Source organism: Panicum virgatum, chromosome 8N, assembly GCF_016808335.1.
Source record: "Panicum virgatum strain AP13 chromosome 8N, P.virgatum_v5, whole genome shotgun sequence".
Lineage (NCBI taxonomy): Eukaryota > Viridiplantae > Streptophyta > Magnoliopsida > Poales > Poaceae > Panicum > Panicum virgatum.
In genome coordinates, this window is record NC_053152.1 from 49,560,683 (window position 1) to 49,581,190 (window position 20,508).

Sequence of the window (20,508 nt, forward strand, 5' to 3'; positions counted from 1 at the left end):
ACAACAAAGCCATTATCCACCTTAGCTAGACCTGACTAGCCACCATGGGCTCCACCAAGGGGCCATTGACCTATCCTCGAGGTTTAACAGGGGCATAAGTCACACAGAGCTTATCACTTCTCCTTGGTCACCCGTTGCTCTCAGCTCTCCTGATGGCTATCAGACTAACTAGTGGGGTTTATGCTAAGCCGTTGCCCATACAATGGTCGAGTGGTTTGCACGATAGTTGAGTTAGGCAAGATGACACACCAACTCGGTCCTTAATTGTGACAAGATGGATATCTCCCAACCTTACTCAACCACACAGGTACGAGCACACCATTTGTCAATTCACACAGAAGTGCCATCCATCCCGTCTAAACTCATCTTTTTGAAAATTCCACATTTTTCCTTCCCACACACTCACACAGTTTTCTTTTTATAAAATAAGTTGCACCGTATTTAAGGTCCTAAGCATTCTAGCAGCGATTAACGTCCAAACAGATCACATTCAGACATTAATATAGGTGGTCAAGGAAAGGTTGTAACAAATCAAGGGGTGGCTATCCAACCATGTTTTCAGCAGCAAAATAATATGCAGTTTTGTAAAACAGGCCAATAGGTTGTATTTATAAAAACTGGGACAAAACATGCATCAAAGGGCGGGATTGAACTTGCCGTTCTCAAAGCCTTCCGGGAAGTCCTGATCGAGGTACTGTCCTTCGGGCTCGGGGTCGCCGTACTGGTCCTTGTTCACTTGCTCACGGTACTGCTCATCGTCGGGTTCTCCCTCATTCACACCGTGATCTATGATGCACACAAGCAAGCACACACAATCAAGAAAAAGAAATAAAGATTTTATCGTTGAGCTCGAATCGGAACCAATTAAGATATGAAGATAGGAGTGATATTTTTGGGCGGTTTTCTAATGGCATGGCCAAAACTATGTTAGGAATGGCGTGGTAAAGTTTCAGGTCGATCGAAGATTGTTTGGTGCATGAAATGATAGGTTACAGAGAGGTTTAGGGGTTAAACCGGGATCAGTGCCTATTTGTAATTATTCTTGGTAGAGAAAGGACTTGGTTGCAATTTCTAGAAATATCTAGAGTGTACTAGGAAGGTGTAGGGGTCTGTTTAATATTAAGTTTATATGGCGGAGGGCTAGTTCCCTAAATAAATAAAAGTGGAAGGGCTAAACAGGGGTTCAAGGGCTTCTATGTAATTATTTTTGAGATGACAGGGCTTGGTTGGAATTTTAGAAAATATCAGGGTCACTCTAGAAAAGTGTAGGGGTATATTTGAGACTATGTTTATATGGTGGAAGGGTTTATTTGCGAATAGAAGAATAGGAAAGGTTTCTTTTGTAAATGAACTAGAGAGGTGGGAGGGATTTTTAGGAAATAGGAGGGGTAGGGGGTTATGGGCAAAATTGCCCTTTCTTCTCCCCCCCCCTCTCTTCCTGCAGAACAGGGGAGGGGGCCGGCGCGCCGGTGGCGGCCTGGGGCCCGAGGGCGGCCTGGGAGCCCGAGGGCGGCCAAGGAGAAGGGGAAGAGCTTGCGGGAACCGAGGGGGGTTTGTTTCCCCTACTTGATTCGTGCGGAGGCGGCCGGTGGTGGCGTGGCCACGGTCGCCGGAGATGGTCGGAGGTGAGCGTGGAGGCAACGCTGTGGGCTCGGGAAGGCGACATGCGGGGGTCAGTGGGATCGTGGAGGTCGAGGAGGTCCTATCCTTGCCCTCACCTTGGGCGGAGACGGCTCGGGAAGGCGGCTCGACTGAGGCGGGCGGCGGCCAGCTCTGGAGCTTGGCATGGCAGCGCCGCGCGGCTTGGGAGAGGGCTAGAGGCGGCGGTGGAGGTTGTGAGGGTGAATGGCGACGAGATGGGCCTATTTATAGGCGGAATAAGGCGGTGGAGGGAGGGAACGCGGCAGTGGCCGGCTGGCGGGCTCGGCGGAGCGCCTTTAATGGCGTGGGGGCGGGCTACCGTGCTCGTCGGCGTCGCAGGGCGGCGCGAGCGCCGAGGGCGTCGTCGTGCACGTGGAGGAGGGGGGCCCGGCTGTTGTGCTTGTCGCCGAGCTCTGCTCGAGAGGAGCGGGGCTCGGGCGGCGAGGCGGCGGCGCTGTGCGCGACCAGTGCGAGTACTGCGGCGCGAGCGGCGAGATGGCCAGGCGATGGGACAAGTCCGGCAGCGGCGAGCGGCGCGGTCGTGTGGTTCGCATGGGCTCGCGCGCGTGTGGCGCTTGGAGGGGGAAGTCGGCGACGAGCTGCTCGGCAGCGTACGGCGCGCGGCAAAGCGGCGCGACGAGCGGCACGGCCTCGTTGTGCAGGGGCGCGCACATGGGCGACAGGCGAGCGCGTGGGCAGCAGGCGCGCGTGTGCCGCGCGTGGGGACGGCTGGGAGCAGGGGTGCACGCGGCAGCGCATGGAGCAAGGGCGGCGGCGAGCTGAGCGGCGCTCGGGAGCGCGCGGCAGAGGAGAGGAAGAAAGAAAGGAGAGAGAGGGAGAAAGGAAAATGGAAAAAGAAAAAAGAAAAAGAAAAGGGGAGCGAAAAAGAAAAAGGGATTGAGAGAGATTCGCGGCGGAAATTTCGGCGGCGACCACGGCGTCGGTCGGGCACGCGCGGCTGTCGCGAGTGCACGCGGAACGAGGGTAACAGAGAGATGGAACGGGGATTGGAATCGGGTGTCGGGACAGAGAAAAATTTCTGCGAAGGGTTTTGGGGAATTAGGGGCTCAGGGGTTTAGGAAGGTTTTGAGCTCAACGATGAAAAATTTTGAAAATTATTTTTAACGCGTGATTTATTTTGGTGATTTTTTTCGGGATGTCACACTGCATCAGGTGCTCGGGCTGAGGCGGCACTCTGCACGGGACGGTGGCCGGTGCAAGCAGGGCCGGCGGCCAGAGCGGAACCTCCTCGGAGGCGCTGGCGGGCGAACAGGATTTTGGGAGGCAGCAGGGTGTGGGCGGGCTTATTTTGGGGGCAACGAGGCTTCACCGTCGGGTCCAGCTCCGACCCGGCGGTGACGAGGCGCTTCACCGCCGGGCCTAGCCCAGACCCAGCGGTGATCGTGGGTCTTTACCGCCAGGTCCAGTTGATCCTGTGGTGATCTAGATTTTTTAAATAAACAGTGATATAGTTTTAAGCTGCAATTAGATATTGGTATAATTAATATAAAATCTATCTAATAATACTTTAATGGATAAATATAATTAGACACTAATGCAATTAGATAAATGTCCATCCAATGGATCTAAGTAAATAAAAAATAATACTTTATTGGAGGTATGTATATATAAAAAAGAGTAGCCCTCATGATGAATGTTCATGAGAAATTGTCTTAAAGTGAAGAAAAAGAAACTCTCCTTGGTCAATTCATCACAAAATGCATGATTAATCCTAAGATAAATGGTATGAAGTCAATGGATTGCTAGCCACAAACCTAGCATGAGCGGGGAGGTGGGAGTCTGTTGGGATTTTGTCCTGTACATGCTTATCACCGCCGGGTAGTAACACAAACCGGCGGTGATGAGGCTCATCACCGCCGGTTTGTATTACGAACCGGCGGTGATGCCCTACAGTACCTTCACCAACGGTTCGTGTTACGAACCGGCGGTGATGCACCTCATCACCATCGGTTCCAACAGCCGCTACGGCGGTGATAGTCCGTTTGCAATAGCTAGTTCTCTAGTAGCTACGTCGCCCGCTCCTCGAGGTTGTAGCCCACACTAAAAATGCAACAACATAGCTGCCTCATGCTAGCTGAACGGTGGGCCTTGGCCGAGTGTGGCCCTATATGCAGCGATCTGCGAGAGAAACGGATAATGCTCTACTCATGTGTTCCCAACTATTATGTGTTTTTGCTTTGTTTGCTTGCTTGCTTCCTTCGTTTCTGTATGCGCAATTGCGCATACTCTGGCTTGCTTACGCTAATCCCAACTGTGATTGAATAATGCTAGTTTTTTTGTTTAACAAAAAAAAGGTGATCATTGCCCGACATATAACAGTCAAGAACTTTTTTGTTTAACCCACAAACAATGTCCAGAACAGAGACATGGCGAAATATGGTTTCGAGCATAATAGTTCTTGCAATGCGATTCATTGCCCGGAATGCCTTACAGGCTCGCACAGCTACTGTGCATTGTGCAAAATAGGTAAAAACACTGAATTTGTACCAGCAGCCTACACTACCAGTATACACCAACCTATATGATCTATCCCCTGTACCAGCAATAATTCCAGACAGCTTGTGAGCTGAACATAGTAGAAAACTATCCTACATATACCAATTCCAGCCACTGCATAATCATGCCAAACAGCCAAGAATGCCAATAGGATCATTTTCTTGGTGGTTTCCGTATTTTCCTTAGCGGTTTTTGAGACTGCCAAGGCAATTCCATTCTGATGTAGTGGTCACATGATGCTCATGGATTGAGTTTACTAGGATTCTTTCCACATCTAGCTTTAACGCGCCCAGCCACATGCGCTGAACAAAACAGGGCCCAATATATAATTGTCACTCTTGATGACAATATGCACCTAAAACGCCCTATACAAATACTATTTTACGAGCACCTACCAGCCACAACACAACCAGACGAAAGCAGCAAGTAGCAAATTAATCCAACTAACACAAATGGATATTTATAAAGGGGTTGGATCTGGCGTCTTCATGGGGTGGGCCGGGAAGCTGCTCGAAGCTGTTTAATTTATTGGAGTCTTTGCTTGGGACGATCCGCAGGACGACGATGACGGGGTTGCTGACGAGGCTTGCCAAAAGTCTACTGCTACTTGAATATATTAAGGGAGAGGTATGTACTGATTGGTTGATTGAACGTTTCTAACTCTTTTCTAAAATCTAGTATTTATCATTATTGTTCAAGGGTTGACTTACGACCAGCCAATTAGTAGTAGCAAGCTAATTTTATTATTCAGTTATTTGCTGCAAGTAGACAACACATCAGAAGCGTTATTTGGTGAAGTATTGAGCCATTGCCCTCATCCATTCGTGACCTATGCGGCCCGAAAGAAACATTTCGTCAGATGAATTCTAGCTTAGTGACACCACCATTCACCACGTCCATCGTCTTCCTCCAGCTTCTTCCCCTGTCCTTCTACCTGAGAGCTTAGCATTCCAATCCATGGCAAATCCATGGGGAATTCAAGCAGTAGGCTCGAGCATCGTCATCATGGGTTGGCTGCTGTCACCCATACTCAGCTTCCTTGTGAACAAGTTCTTTGCCAACCTCTCCTTTGAAACATCAAGAAAGCTTCGGAAGCTGGAGATCGACACTATCCCAAGCCTCAAGGAGACGCTGACAAAAGTGGAGGAGCAGAGGATGGTGGGAGCAGTGAAAGGCAAGGGATCTGAATCTAATCTCGTGACACTCAAGAAGATAGAAAATGATCTCAAATCCGTCCTGTACGAAGCCGAAGACATACTAGATCTCGTCGATTATCACCGGATCGAGAAGAAAGTCAAGGGGGACGGCTCCAGCTGGATCTCAAGGGCTGTTGGCGCTTGCATCACCCGCTGCAAGGGGACCTGGTTGTTCCGGAGATGCATAGAGAGAATTCGAACTGCACTATTGCAGTGCGCTATGGGATTCTGCTGGCTGGGCGCCACCCTATGCAGATCTGGTGAGCAAATACCAATTTCCCAAAGGTCCTCCAACTCCAAACCCGTGATGCAGAGGCTCCGTGCTTGGTCACAATCCCTCGACATCAAGGCCCTCTGTCAATCCATGCAGAAGTGGTTAGCCGAAACGTATGTGGCTGCTTGTCATTACCGGGACTGGTCATATGAAGCTGTTGGCATCAACAAAACAAACAAGGTACCATCTGATATGATCCTCGTGCCCAATTATAATCTAAAATTATAATTATCTAAAATTAGAGTTAATCTAAAATTAGACTTATAGCTAATAATTATAATTATCTATCTCACACCCTCCATCTATTAAATATTATGACACATAATTTAAAATATATATTTATCATTATCTAGTTGCAATAGATTTTATTTTGCATCGCACCTTCATGTGTGTTTGATATTTATTTAATTGAACCGTTTGTTTGCGAATCGTATTCTTATCGCTTCCATCAAACATGAATGCATGGTGACACTTATCATGGGTAGTATTTTTAAATAAATAATATATTAATAATGATAAAAATAGTAATTTAGAATTATATATTAGTTCACTTTATTATTTTGTTATAACTATATATATAATTTAGATTCAGAATAGAGGTTATTTTAACTTTTGATGACATAATTGGATAATTTATATGCAAATTTAGGGGTTATTTACATCATTTTTTAATGATAGAGATGGGCAATTTACACCAAGATTAGAGGGTTATTTTAGATTTTATTATAATGGCAGATGTTGGTAGTTTAGATACATATTTAGGGGCTTACTTTAGTTTATTTTCATATAATGGCAGGGGTTGATAATTTATTATGAAAGATAATAGATCCTATGACTATTATGATTACAGTTATTAGATTGATGATCGGATGTCTCTGATTTTTCTGAGAGTTTATCTATTTTGTAGAGTGTCCGCCTAGAATACTAGATGGCTTCACGTGAGGGTTCGAAAGGAGTCTCCAATTAGTAATAGCAAGATATGTAATGCAATAATTCTATCGAGTAAACTTTTACATGCTCTTAATATCAATCTGAATACTTATTTTGACACATTGCTTGTCATTTCTGTAAATAGTTTGAGTACATAAATTCTAGAAGGTGACAAATATTCTCGGCATGGTGTAGTAATATAATAAATCAAGAGCACTAGTGGAATATGTGGCATGTATAATCATTTGACACTAGCTTGTTCCTTGCAGAAGGATGACATTGCAGTAGATGTTTTCTTCCTTACTATCGATGGAAAAAGCTTGAGGAAAAGAATAGAGGATATAGAAAATATTTTCAATGACTTGAAAAACTCACCTCTGCTGAGTCAGCAATGCAGCAGCAGCAGCAACAGCAGCAGCGAAATTCCAGCCAAGGGTACTAGCAAAAAGAGCAGCAGGCAGGAGCAGATTGCCGACTCACACAGAAAGATCTCACACATGGTAATCGGTCGAGACAAGGAGTGTGAGGATATATCTAGAAAGCTTCGTAAGGCACCAGATGCTTATGGACCAAGCTCCAATAGTAGTAGACCTTACTCGGTGATTGGTATACATGGCATTGCAGGGTCCGGGAAGAGTACCTTGGCGCAATATGTTTGTGAGTATGAGAAGAAGGCTAAGGACAAACATTTTGACCTTATCATGTTCAGTCATGTGTCTACAACTTTCAGAGTGGATAAAATATTCCGTGATATTTTGGAGCAGACAACGCAAGTCCGACCCTCCGATACTGAACGCCTTCAAAGCATACAAAAAGAGGTGAAGGATAAACTGCAAGGCAAACGTTTCTTGTTGGTACTGGATGATCTCTGGGTCAATAATGACAAGCAGATGGAACAGGATATTCTACTTGATGCCCTTGATGTTGGGCAGAGTGGAAGTAGAATCCTGGTGACTGCTCAAAGACAAGATGCGGGTGCAGCTCTAGGATGTGCTCAGAAGCAAATTCCAATACCTGATCTGGAAAAGAAGGAGTACTTAAAGTTGTTCATGCATCATGCAGGATCAAGTAATGATGCAGAATATAAAAGGATTGGAATCAAGATTGCGAACAAGCTACGCCGCTCACCCATTGCTGCAGTAACAGTAGGAAAGCAGCTTCGGAGGAATAGAAGGATCAGATTCTGGGAAGCAACAGCAAACGATGTCGTGTTGAATGAGACCATGGGAGCTCTTTGGTGGAGCTATCAGCATCTTGGTGCTGACACCAGGCGATGCTTTGCATACTGCAGCACTTTCCCCAGAGGATACAAGTTAACACGAGATGAGCTGGTTCGTATCTGGATAGCACAAGGGTTTGTAAACACCAATAGTAATGCAATAGGGGAATTGGAAGATGTAGGCAGTCACTACTTTGATGAGTTACTGACATTCTCATTTTTTATGCAAGTGCAACGAAAATTTTCTGGCACTGAATTATTCACAACTCATGACCTGCTACACGAGTTGGCTGAGAGGGTTGCCGGAAGTGATTTCCATAGAATTAATTTGAATGGCTCACCAAAAGATATTCCAGCAGGGGTTCGCCATGTTTTCATCGGGACCAACAATGGAGCAAAGGTTGTCGTGGAGAAAAATCTGGATTTCAGAAATTTACGCACCCTGATCATTGAGGAGCGCTATACAGGTACAGATAGAACGACGCAACCCATGGATGACTTAGAAGAAGTCTTTGATTGGTTGTTCATGAGGCTGAAGGAACTGCGGGTGCTGATCGTTAAACTCAATCATGGGCCGAAAGTGGTGTCAGTCCCAGCATCTATTGATCATATGAAGCATCTGCGTTATCTTGGCCTTCGTTTTCCCTGTGTCAAGTTGATTTTGCCAAGCACATTTAGCAGGCTTTACCATATGCAGACCATATTTGTCAGACGTAATTCCAATTACATGCGGGTATCTTGTCCTGAAGATATGGCTAATCTCATACATTTGCGGCACGTCACTGCTTGGATGCCTTTCCCCAACGTTCACAGGCTGACGTCACTCCAAACGCTGACACACTTTAATGTAAAGGAGGAACAAGGGTACGAGTTGAAGCAGCTGAAGCACCTAAACAAGCTTCGGGGCGCTCTGACGATATGGGGTCTTGGGATTGTCGGAAGCAAAGAGGAAGCTCTCGAAGCTCAGCTAGCCTGCAAGCAGCGACTCACAAAACTGGTGCTGCGGTTCAGGAATGATACCTGCAACCCAGACGTCACAGCAGAGGTACTTGAGGGCCTTTGCCCCCCGAAGGATCTTGTAGAGCTTGAGATCCAGCTCTACAAGGGTTCAAGGTATCCTAGCTGGATGTTGAGTCGGCAGCACCCAGATGCCCCAAAGCGCCTGCAAAAACTTTTGCTCATGGGTTGCAGCCGATTGGCATCTATTCCTGAAGATAGCGAGCTCTTCACTCATCTGCGTGAGCTCCACATTATTAAATGTGACTGGGACCGCTTGCCGGAAAATATGGAGCATCTGGTGTCGCTCCAGAATTTGATTATTCATGGATGCGATGAGATGGAGCTCCTTCCAACGCTGCCCGAATCTCTTCGGATGATTCAAATCAGTTCCAGCGACGCGCTCAGTACAACCTGTAAAGAAGAGGGACACCAAAATTGGCAAAAGATCCAGCACATTCCAGAGAAGAATATTTTTTTATCAAGCTGAGCTCAGACGGTAATGCTCTTGGGCACCTTCCCTTTCTAATACTACGAAGATGCATATATGCATATACGAAGCTGACCCTTGTTACGTTCGTGATTCCATCTGTGAAGCAGAGCAGACATCGGGAGACGAGTCCGTGTCGGGAACGCTCGGCCGGCCAGTATAACGGTCCAGATCACACACCAAAGTGCAGTCCGCATGCCGTGTGTCCCGGCCCTTGACTGTGGGTTTCTGCTTTGCTTCCTTCGTTCCTTCCTGCCTGTGTGCGCTTACTTATTCTAGTTTGTTTACTGCATTCCGTGAGCGAATCTTTTGATTGAATAATCAAGCGAACATCTGTATTTGCCCTCTGCATTGGTGTTTGCAAGAGAAACTCTGTATGTTTTTTTGTGTGAAAAATGGGGGATTGCATTGGTAGCAGCCTGCACGAACGCGGAGATTCTTAATTAACCACCCCTTGAATCCTGCAGGATGCGCATCATCCTTATGGCCAATGCTTCTTGATGAGCTTTTTGGCCATTGAGCTCCGTCCAACCCTGCGCACCCCTTTTCTGCAGAGTTTTGAATTTCGGTGCTTGCTTGTTGTCAGGCTCTGCAACTCTTGCGTCTTGCTTATTAATTACTAGTATTTTTTCTTTGAGAATTTAATTACTAGTATTTAGGAGGTCGATGCAAGCAGGCCCGTCCAGGCTCATGCAGGCTTATCACAAATTGCTTAGTACGTTTGACGCTCATCACGTACAGGGGCCGCCTCGACAACAACAAAAAAAAGGCTGACCTATAACAGTCAAGAACGTTTTTGTTTAATCCACAAGCAATGTTCAGAGCAGAGACATGGCAAAATATGGTTGGATTCCAGCACAACAATTCTTGCCATCTGATTCATTCATGTATGATCGAAGAGATAAGAATATCAATTTACAAACAAATAGTTCAACTTAATATATATAGAGATGTGATGCAAAATGGAATCTATTGTAACAAGATAATGATAAATATATATTTTAGAGTATGTGTTTGAATATTTAATAAATGAAAAAAAGGGTGAGATAGATAATTATAATTATTAATTTTATATTTATATTAATTTTAATTAGCTTGTATGTAGCACGGGTTGATAGACTAGTCTTAGCGCAATTAGAATGGGCTGTACGTGCTTCGTTCTGTCCGCCTGCACTGTGTGCGACTTGTCCTGCACTGTGTGTGACTTATCAGCGCGCGAACGGTCTCTGAAGATAATTTCAGAGACTTTCTTTGCTCCATCCAACAAGCTAGACGACGGACTTAATTGTAGTCTCGATCCTATCATTTTCGGAGAAACAAGGCCGCTTATCAATATCAGTATGTGTTCTAACCCCTGCCACTATATATATATATATATATATATAGGCGTAGAAAAATTAAATCCTCAATTGGAGGCACAGACGTACAGAAGTCTAAGATCTTGTTTGTTTCAGTGTCAACATTCAACAAGAAGCAGCGTAAGACGAAGAATAGTTGTCTTCCTAGAAAACGTAGCTTCGTCTGCGTCTCGCATGGCACCAAAAATCGTGAGCGGCATGAGCCATTTAGTAGGATTTTTCCCGCATCTTGCTTTAACGCGCCACAGACGCTGAACCAAACGACGGGGCCAAAGTGTCTGTCTTGATGGCAATGTACACCTAAAACTCCGTATACGACACTGAAACGCTCCAGTCAATTCTTCAACACTGAAGCCGACGTGTGTACCAATTGGAGGTGATTATGCGCAGGCCATTATTTGGAACCGGTCTCCACTGATTTTTTTTCCCATGAAAACATCCAATCTAATTTATTCTCCCAATTCTCCACATCAGCCACTCAAAAAAAAAAAAAACTCCACATGTATCCAGTCCCAGTGCCTAATCCACGAGAATAGCCTCCATGAAGCTAATTCCTTCAGGGTCGCGCCTTCACACTGAGGACCAACTAGCCAAGCAACCATGCAAAAGCAGACAAGTACTTGCCTGCTGGTCTATGAACTATCTTCCAATGGCCCTTCCACCAGCTCCTCCGACCCCACTTCCAGAACCACGACGGCGCCGACAACCGCGCGTCTTCGTCGACGTCGGGACAGTGAAAGACAACGGCACATTGTTCTATATCTCGGCGCCATCATCTGGGTACCAATTGACAATTGTCATAGGCCGCCAGCTAGGCAAATTCCTCTGTGCTAACCAAGCACAGCGTGTGGATCGATAGCTTTGTCAAAAATTTTCCTATAATACCCATCACATCAAATCTTCGAACACATGCATGGAGCATTAAATTCAGTTGAAAAAATAACTAATTACACAGTTCAACTATGAATGACGAGAAGAATCTTTTAATCCTAATTAATTTATAATTGGATATTAATTGTCAAATAACAACGAAAGTACTACAATATCCAAACTCAAAAATTTTTGGCAAACTAAACATGGCCTTAGTTATCTACGAATACCCAGCTGCTCTGCAATGTTCTTCATTTCTTCAATGGCAGCTTAATTTTCCTGTGACAATTAATTTAATTTTCAGGCTGGTCTTACAACCAAGGTGAGCCACTACTGCTTATTACCCACGAGTACACGAACGACGTCGATGCATTAGGGGTGCTCATCGTCCTTAAGGTTATTACAGGAAAGAAGAATGTGCCAGCCCCTGCCACTAAATGTCACTACTACGAAAATAGTTTGTAGGAGCGGGTAAAAATGTATTTCTAAGAGCGGATGCGACACCTGTCCCTACTTATCGCAACTACAAATATTGTTTGTAGAGGCGGATAATATGCCCACCCCTAGAAATGGATTTCTAGGGGGCAGGTGAGGGGTCACCCACCCCGACAAACCAATTTAAAAAATAATAAAAAAGCAACGCTCCACCGGCTACTCCTCGCCGGCGCCACTGCCGCCTCGGATATCCGGTATAGCTGCTTGTCGTAGGAGATGGTGTCTGCGCCCATGGTGGTGAGCCACAGCGTGCCTTTGGCCAGCGTGCCTATGCCCGCCCCCTGTTCCTGGCGCAGCACGCGACGAAGACGCCTTCTCCATGGCGTTGTAGGTGCCCGCATCCATGCCATCCTTGTAGTAGGCCGCGAGGTTGCTGCCATCCACGCCGGCGGAGACGGAGCACTTCCACACCATCCGCCACCACGGCCTCCATGGACGCTAGGATGTCGGCGTTGTAGCACCCACCAGCCCAACACGCCTTGTACGCCGCGACCGCATCTCCTTGGTTGCAAAGGCCCGTGCGTCGATGAGCTTGTTGTTGCACACCAGCCTGGTGAAGTTGCGGCCCTCCTCGCAACTGCCCCACCACCTCACCCACGATCATTCCGCCGCTATGCCCCGCGGCCGCGCACCTCCCACACCACCACCTCGAAATAATTTGTATATAAAAAATAATTTTTATGTCCTAGAAATGGTAATCATTTTTTAGGGACGGGTGATGGCGTCACCCGCCCCTAGATACGACCACCAGGTTGCTGTAGAGAGCAGAGAATTTAATCCTAGTTGAAATCCATCAATTATCCCGGTTGGTGGCTCCAACCGGGACCAATACTATTTGGCCCGGTTGGAGCCACCAACCGGGACCGATAGCGGTGCTTTTATCCTGGTTAGAGCCCAACACCGGGATCAAAGGTAGTGATCCCCTTTTTTCTATCATCCGTGTGCGTGTCTCCATCTATGTATCTCTGTCCTCCTCTCGATCTCTCTCATCCTCTCATCTCTATCTTATCCTCTTCCCTCTCCTTCTCTTGTCTTCCTCTGGCTGCAGCCGGCGAGCCCGAGCGGAGCACACGGGGGCGAGCTTGGGACGCAGCAGCAGCTTGCACGAGCGAGTAGCTCTCACGGGGAGCGGTGGCGCCGGAGCCGGATCGCAGGGCGAGGCTGACCGGAGCAGCGTGCAGCGGGAGGGAGGTGCGGCCGGCCGGAGCAGCGTGGCACGGGAGGATGGTGCGGCCTGCCGGAGCTGAAGTTCAGGTCGAGGGCTCGGACAGCGGGTTCGGGATGCAGCAGCGGCTGCAGCCATGAGCGAGCAGTTCGCAGCAAGCGGCAAGCGGCAAGCGGCGAACTGCGAGCGGCGAACGGTGGCGGAGCTGAAGAGCGAGGCGCGCGGCAGGAACGGCATCGCTTGCAGCGAGCGGCAGCCGCTCGGACCTTGGGCTGGTGTGTTGTTTTTTTCTTTTTCAAATGTTTTGGTTTTCTTGTTCATCACTTCGCTTGTGTGAAGGCTTTGTCTGTGATTATTTTTTTGTTTGTGACTGAGCTATTGAATCTTTATATGATTTGAATCAAATCAATCTCATGTGTTATGAATTAGATTTGTACTTTCTTGTACGATTGTCTTGTGAGATGAACATGTTTCTAGCTTCAATCTTAAATTTCTTCTAAGTGTGATTGTATCTCTATGAGAAAGTTGAAGCATATTTTGTGATGAAGTTGGAACTGGAAGAGGAATGAGGTGGTGGTCGAGGTGGAGGTATGGAGCTGCGGCGGGACAAACAAGCACCTTTTTTGTTGTTGTTTTCTTTATCTTTTGTCCCGGTTAGGAACCCCACCCGGTATCTAAAATTACATTTTGTCCCGGTTGAATCACCCGGGATCAAAAACTAGTATCTTTTGTCCCGGAGTCGTAGTCCCGGTTGGGAAACCGGGACTAAAGCTAGTTCCCAACCGGGACTACATGTTGTTTCTATAGTAGTGATAGTGCGTACGTGTTGCAAACCGGGACTAAAGCTAGTTCCCAACCGGGACTAAACCTTAAAAACCTGTTTTCTTAAAATGGGGGATTGCATTGGTAGCAGCCTGCACGAACGCGGAGATTCTTAATTAACCACCCCTTGAATCTTGCAGGATGCGCATCATCCTTATGGCCAATGCTTCTTGATGAGCTTTTTGGCCATTGAGCTCCGTCCAACCCTGCGCACCCCTTTTCTGCAGAGTTTTGAATTTCGGTGCTTGCTTGTTGTCAGGCTCTGCAACTCTTGCGTCTTGCTTATTAATTACTAGTATTTTTTCTTTGAGAATTTAATTACTCCATCCTATAAGGGAACGATTAAACATCGCTACGCCCACCCAAACTGCCGTCCCCCACTGAGATGTTTGGGACCGAATGCACCAACAAAATTGTACCCCAAAACTCGCCACAGTTCAAAACAAAAGATCTGGATCATCCAAACCCCATCGAACGGACCGGAACGCTAGGCTTCAACGCGTTGAAGCGGACGGACAGCCCAACCCGCGCGCGGCGCGCCAGGTCCTCTTCCCCGCGCCCCGCGTTCGAAACTTTCTCCGAGCGCCATCCGACTGCGCCGCGGCCTCCAGCTCCCCCGCAGCCGCGTCCGGTAGTGGGCGGGTCCGTGGCCGCCGCCGGGCCGCCGGCCTGCCTGCTGCGCCGCCTCGGGCCGAAGCCCCCTCCTGCGCCGCCCAGCTGTGCCGAAGTTGGCCGGCCCTATTCCTCCCTCCCTCCCTCCGCTTTCTCCCTCAGCCAAGAAACCTAGGTCGTCTCCTCCACCTCCGTTTTGGGAGTCCGGAGGCTACTGGGTCTGGATCCGCCCTCTCCCTCGCCGGATCTACGCCTCCCTTAGCCGGATCTACGTTCCTTCGCCTGGGCGACATGGAGCCGCCCTCCTCTTTCCGGCGGCGCTGGCCCAGCCTCCTCTACCGGGACTCGCGCGCGTGGAGGCGCTGGCCGGGCATGCCGTAGGCCGCCGTTGCCTCTGTGCCGCGCTCGTGGACGCGCTGGCCGGGGACGCGGCAGGCCAGTGTTGCTTCTGTGCCGCGCGGAGGTGCTGGCCGACCGGCCGTGGCCGTGGCCGCGGTGGCCGGTGCTCCAGCTTGCTTCTCTCACTTCCCGCTTCTTTTTTCTCCATTCTATTTCAGATCCGGTAGTGTGGAACTATAAACGGCACAGAGGGACGAGCTTTGTGGCGGCGGTTGCTCTGGTGAGGGAGCTCTGCGGCAAGCCACGCGGAGTGGCGGCCACGGCATGCTCACCCACGTCGAGGTTTCTCATGCTGATTTTGCATAATTTCTTACCATCTAGGAGCAAGATTGCTTCTGCAACATTAGCTATGAAGTTAATGTTTTGGCAAGAGGATCAACAGAAGGATGCGGTAAGCTTTCTATTTCTATGGAATAATGTCGTGTGGTGTGTTGCTTTTTTTAACATTAGCTTTTTTTAATTATGTGGTGTGTTGCTTTGGGTTCCTACCTGCTGCTTGTTTGATGAAAAGTCTAGGCAAACAATGTTACACCGAAATAGAAGTTGCTATTGCTTTTACTTGATGGACTTTGATTATTCTTGTTCCACTGTTAGAGTTTTGCCGAGGATGCAAAAATTATGCCAATTGGTTTTAGTTCTTATGAACAATTAGTTTGTTGTTGTGCAATACTTTCTTATTTGTGTTTGCATTTTCAAGCCTAGAATAAAACTTGGTGACCTATTACTACTTACTTTGCTAATTGTGCTTGCAATCATATTGTTATTTTCGTATTGTGTAAAATTTTGTTTTTTTTTTGGCACACGCATTTTGTTGTGTAAACCTTGAGCCTGATGGTTCCATGCAGATCCTTGCCCTACGGTATGTAGAAGGCAAGAAAGCCAGAGATATTCTGGAAGTTTATTTAATCGATGAAAATAGACATCATCTGACAGAGCCATTTATGGATATGTCTTCCCTAATTGCCTTGTATGAGATCCCTACCCCTAAAGGATCGATGCAAATTTATGGATATCTCTTCCCTAATTGCCTTGTATGAGATCCCCGCTGAGAGGCTCAGCATGCAGTGCACCCACCAGATTGTACCCCTAATCTCGACTGTGTTAAAATCAAGGGCTCAAAACACTGGTACACTATTGTGCCCTTAGGCTCCAACATCATGATCAAATTATGATAATATTTTTCTGAGACCCCTAAGACCTGTTCTTTGTCTTGTTATTATGTTAACAAGTCATGGTGGATATGCTCTGATGATTAAATATCTTGTGAGGTACTAGGCATGGTCCTTTTTTTCTCGTTACTAGACTTCCTACCATGCCATGATGCTCCAAGTTTACGATCATATGATGACTCATAAAATTTCTGAAACATGATGTTCTACCTGTTCCTTGTCTCAATCTCAACTTTCATGTACCATCTTATGCTTATGATGAAAATGTACAACTGTACATCTAAGTTGTTGCCTTTTTGTTCTGCCATCTTCTTTTCCATGTGATAGTTTTATTCCAGATACTTACCTTACAAGGTATATGAACCGATGATGAAGATGTTGTGAGGTACTGGGCGCCGATTATTCTAACTTTTTCACTCTCTTTGTGCCCTTAGGCTCCAACATCATGATCAAATGATGATAATATTTTTCTGAGACCCCTAAGACCTGTTCTTTGTCTTTTTATGTTAACAAGTCATGGTGGATATGCTCTGATGATCAAATATCTTGTGAGGTACTGGGCATGGTCCTTTTTTTCTCTTTACTGGACTTCCTACCATGCCGTGATGCTCCAAGTTTACGATCATATGATGACACAAAATTTCTGAAACATGATGTTCTACCTGTGCCGTGCCTCCTTTTTTCTGAAACTGGAACCTCAGGGTTTCTTATTTATTTAATGCCTCTTTTAGACCTGCTACATGCAGAAGTTCAGGGTTTGAATAGTTCTATTCTACTTTATTCTTTCAGCTTTGATAGATCAGTCACCCTCCATCAGGAACAGGTGGATTGAGTCCAATCTTTTACTGGTAAGAAAATGAATTCCTGCATATATTTTTCTTGCATTTTGCAGATATATAGTGGTTCTTTCATTTTGCAGTGATCAAGACATGCTTAATTCTTGAAACTGGATAGCTGCATGTATTAACCAGCTAATCTTTGCTTTTTAGGTCCCAGGTGAACTTGATAAACATATGGTCCATTGTGAAGGGATCTTGTTTTGCGGTAAGATAACTTCTATATTGTGCTATTTTTTTAATGCTCTATGAGCAAATGCTCTTTGAACAGAGATAAGCTTGCTGATTGGATAAGATTATCTGATGGACTGATAGATGCTTGTTTCAGATATCTGATTGTGTTTGTAATGGCTTCTTTACCTAGCTGTTTGCCTGTTCCAGTGGCCATTACAAAGAATTACGCTGAGTGTCATTTTTGGTTTTTGGAGTTGACAGAAGCCATGGCTCAAAATTTCAAGCTCCTGTGGCAATGCAGGTTAGCATATTTCCCTCCTATTCTTCTGTGTTTGAATTTTCTTTTTGTTTCTTAAGTCCTATACACATGATCAAATAACATGCTTTGAGGATTGCAGAATATGTTTGTTTTTTTAACCCGTAGCGTTAGCACGGGCCAACTTACTATGCATGATAAGTTCAGAGTTGTCTTTGGTTATAATCTACCTTCCAATTTTGAATTCATGTGTTTCTTTGACAATTTACATTGCTTCTTGTATATAAATATAAATGCTTTCTTTATAGTTTGGACTCATGGCGGAGCTGTGCGGCTAGATGATTGGATCTGATTGATGCAGTTTAGTCCAGGTAATGCATATATATTTTTTGTGTCATGTCCAGAGAAGTAGTTTGTTTCAGAAACTGATTGAACGATGTTAGGTATTTGTTCTCCCTTCTGTCCTTGCTATTTATTCTCTTTGCTAAGCTGCTTGACCTTTTTCAAAGGTTGCCAAGAAGTGAGTAGATCTTGCTGTTTGACCTTTTCTCTATTTGATTTTATGAGGTGCATAATTTTGAATGTGAAACTAGCTACCATAATAATGTTAGAAGTTGTCTTTGCTAATGGGTGGGTTCAAGATAACTATATTGTTAGAAATTGATCTAAGCTATTAGGGATAGGTAATTCTTTATTACAACTATCTTACCGTTATTTCTTTCAAGCAAACTAAATTATGCTAGGTCAGTTTTCTTTTTTCAGATTGTACTGCACCAACTTGAATGGTGCCGAGGATTAATTTGTTTTTGCTGCATTTGCAGTGTCATCTATTGCAAGACTCATTATGTGTATTTCCATGAACTTCTTCCAAGATTTCAAATGGATTCATATTTCGCTCTTATCCTTTGCATAGGTATTGCATCCCATTGCTGATTCTATCACTATCAACAAAACGATCTGGATCCGGTGCTTTTTGTGACACGTCATGCTTGCAGGTACAACTTATGTACAGCTTATGCATATACAATTTAGATGTATCTTTATGTTTAGTTCTGAGATGAACCACTTCTTTTTGGTATGTAGTGAGAATGAGCGAGGTAGCACATGTTTTATATCAGTTCATACAGCACAGTGCAATGTATTTTCTAGATATGCATAAATAAGGTGTCACCCATAGTGTTAGCATGGGCAAGCTACTATCAACATATAATAACTACATGTTACATCTTTTGTGTGAAACATATATTTTTCATTTTGAACTATTGATTATGTGTTGTTTTGTGTACGTTTAAAATTTTTCCGTGGCGTTAGCACGGGCACCTTACTAGTAGTATTTAGGAGGTCGATGCAAGCAGGCCCGTCCAGGCTCATGCAGGCTTATCACAAATTGCTTAGTACGTTTGACGCTCATCACGTACAGGGGCCGCCTCGACAACAACAAAAAAAAGGCTGACCTATAACAGTCAAGAACGTTTTTGTTTAATCCACAAGCAATGTTCAGAGCAGAGACATGGCAAAATATGGTTGGTTTCCAGCACAACAATTCTTGCCATCTGATTCATTCATGTATTCATGTATGATCGAAGAGATAAGAATATCAATTTACAAACAAATAGTTCAATTTAATATATATAGAGGTGTGATGCAAAATGAAATCTATTGTAACAAGATAATGATAAATATATATTTTAGAGTATGTGTTTGAATATTTAATAAATGAAATAGAGGGTGAGATAGATAATTATAATTATTAATCTTATACATATATTAATTTTAATTAGCTCGTATGTAGCACGGGTTGATAGACTAGTCTTAGCGCAATTATAATGGGCTGTACGTGCTTCGTTCTGTCCGCCTGCACTGTGTGCGACTTGTCCTGCACTGTGTGTGACTTATCAGCGCGCGAACAGTCTCTGAAGATAATTTCAGAGACTTTCTTTGCTCCATCCAACAAGCTAGACGACGGACTTAATTGTAGTCTCGATCCTATCATTTTCGGAGAAACAAGGCCGCTTATCAATATCAGTATGTGTTCTAACCCCTGCCACTATATATATATATATATATAGGCGTAGAAAAATTAAATCCTCAATTGGAGGCACAGACGTACAGAAGTCTAAGATCTTGTTTGTTTCAGTGTCAACATTCAACAACAAGCAGCGTAAGACGAAGAATAGTTGTCTTCCTAGAAAACGTAGCTTCGTCTGCGTCTCGCATGGCACCGAAAATCGTGAGCGGCATGAGCCATTTAGTAGGATTTTTCCCGCATCTTGCTTTAACGCGCCACAGACGCTGAACCAAACGACGGGGCCAAAGTGTGTCTGTCTTGATGGCAATGTACACCTAAAACTCCGTATACAACACTGAAACGATCCAGTCAATGGCGCTATAAATCTGAAAAGGATTTATTTGTTGAAGCCGACGTGTGTACCAATTGGAGGTGGGTATGCACTATGCAGTATGCGCAGGCCATTATTTGGAACCGGTCTCCACTGATTTTTTGCCCCCATGAAACATCCAATCTAACTTATTCTCCCTATTCTCCACATCAGCCACTCAAAAAAAAAAACTCCACATGTATCCAGACACAGTGCCTAATCCACGAGAATAGCCTCCATGAAGCTAATTCCTTCAGGGTCGCGCCTTCACACTGAGGACCAACTAGCCAAGCAACCATGCAAAAGCAGACAAGTACTTGCCTGCTGGTCTTTGAACTATCTTCCAATGGCCCCTCCACCGGCTCCTCCGACCGCACTTCCAGAACCACGACGGTGCCGACAACCGCGCGTCTTCGTCGACGTCGGGACAGTGAAAGACAACGGCACATTGTTGTATATCTCGGCGCCATCATCTGGGTACCAATTGACAATTGTCATAGGCCGTCAGTCAGTGTGACGGAACAGCCAAATTAAAACTCTAATTAAGTGTAATGGCCATCATTTGAACACATCGAGCGCATTAGCTTAACGGCTTAATTTAGCGATCCTTTCTCAACCCACGTCCCGATCGAAACAACACCAATAGTCTCACGCGAAGGTGAGCGCAGATGGTACAAGCACGACATATATTTGAAAATACAACGATATACA

The 20,508-nt window shown here is 45.6% G+C and overlaps 2 protein-coding genes and 1 long non-coding RNA gene across 15 annotated transcripts in view; all 3 read left to right on the top strand.

Moving 5' to 3' along the window:
• The window catches only part of LOC120685603 (putative disease resistance protein RGA3), a 39,637-nt gene that overhangs the window by 1,951 nt on the left and 17,178 nt on the right, over nucleotides 1-20,508 (top strand). The window lies entirely within an intron of this gene.
• On the top strand, nucleotides 4,549-9,680 carry LOC120685604 (putative disease resistance protein RGA3). 5 transcript variants are annotated; one of them, XM_039967628.1, is made up of 4 exons: nucleotides 4,702-4,785; nucleotides 4,910-5,808; nucleotides 6,828-9,272; nucleotides 9,374-9,673. In XM_039967628.1, the coding sequence occupies exons 2-3, from the start codon at nucleotides 5,116-5,118 to the stop codon at nucleotides 9,261-9,263; spliced, it is 3,129 nt and encodes a 1,042-aa protein (XP_039823562.1). In that variant the 5' UTR covers nucleotides 4,702-4,785; nucleotides 4,910-5,115; the 3' UTR covers nucleotides 9,264-9,272; nucleotides 9,374-9,673. The 5 variants fall into 5 exon arrangements, with proteins under 5 accessions (XP_039823565.1, XP_039823562.1, XP_039823564.1 ...); XM_039967631.1 differs by lacking the exon at nucleotides 4,910-5,808 and having other exon boundaries at nucleotides 4,549-4,785; XM_039967630.1 differs by lacking the exon at nucleotides 4,702-4,785 and having other exon boundaries at nucleotides 4,801-5,808; nucleotides 6,828-9,245; nucleotides 9,555-9,680.
• LOC120685608 lies at nucleotides 12,565-18,681 on the top strand. 9 transcript variants are annotated; one of them, XR_005679658.1, is made up of 7 exons: nucleotides 12,566-15,375; nucleotides 16,943-17,001; nucleotides 17,143-17,197; nucleotides 17,318-17,464; nucleotides 17,728-17,790; nucleotides 18,333-18,414; nucleotides 18,503-18,681. It is a non-coding gene; the product is annotated as an uncharacterized LOC120685608 (long non-coding RNA). The 9 variants fall into 9 exon arrangements; XR_005679655.1 differs by having other exon boundaries at nucleotides 12,565-15,375; nucleotides 17,305-17,464; nucleotides 18,333-18,681; XR_005679654.1 differs by having other exon boundaries at nucleotides 12,567-16,706; nucleotides 17,305-17,464; nucleotides 18,333-18,681.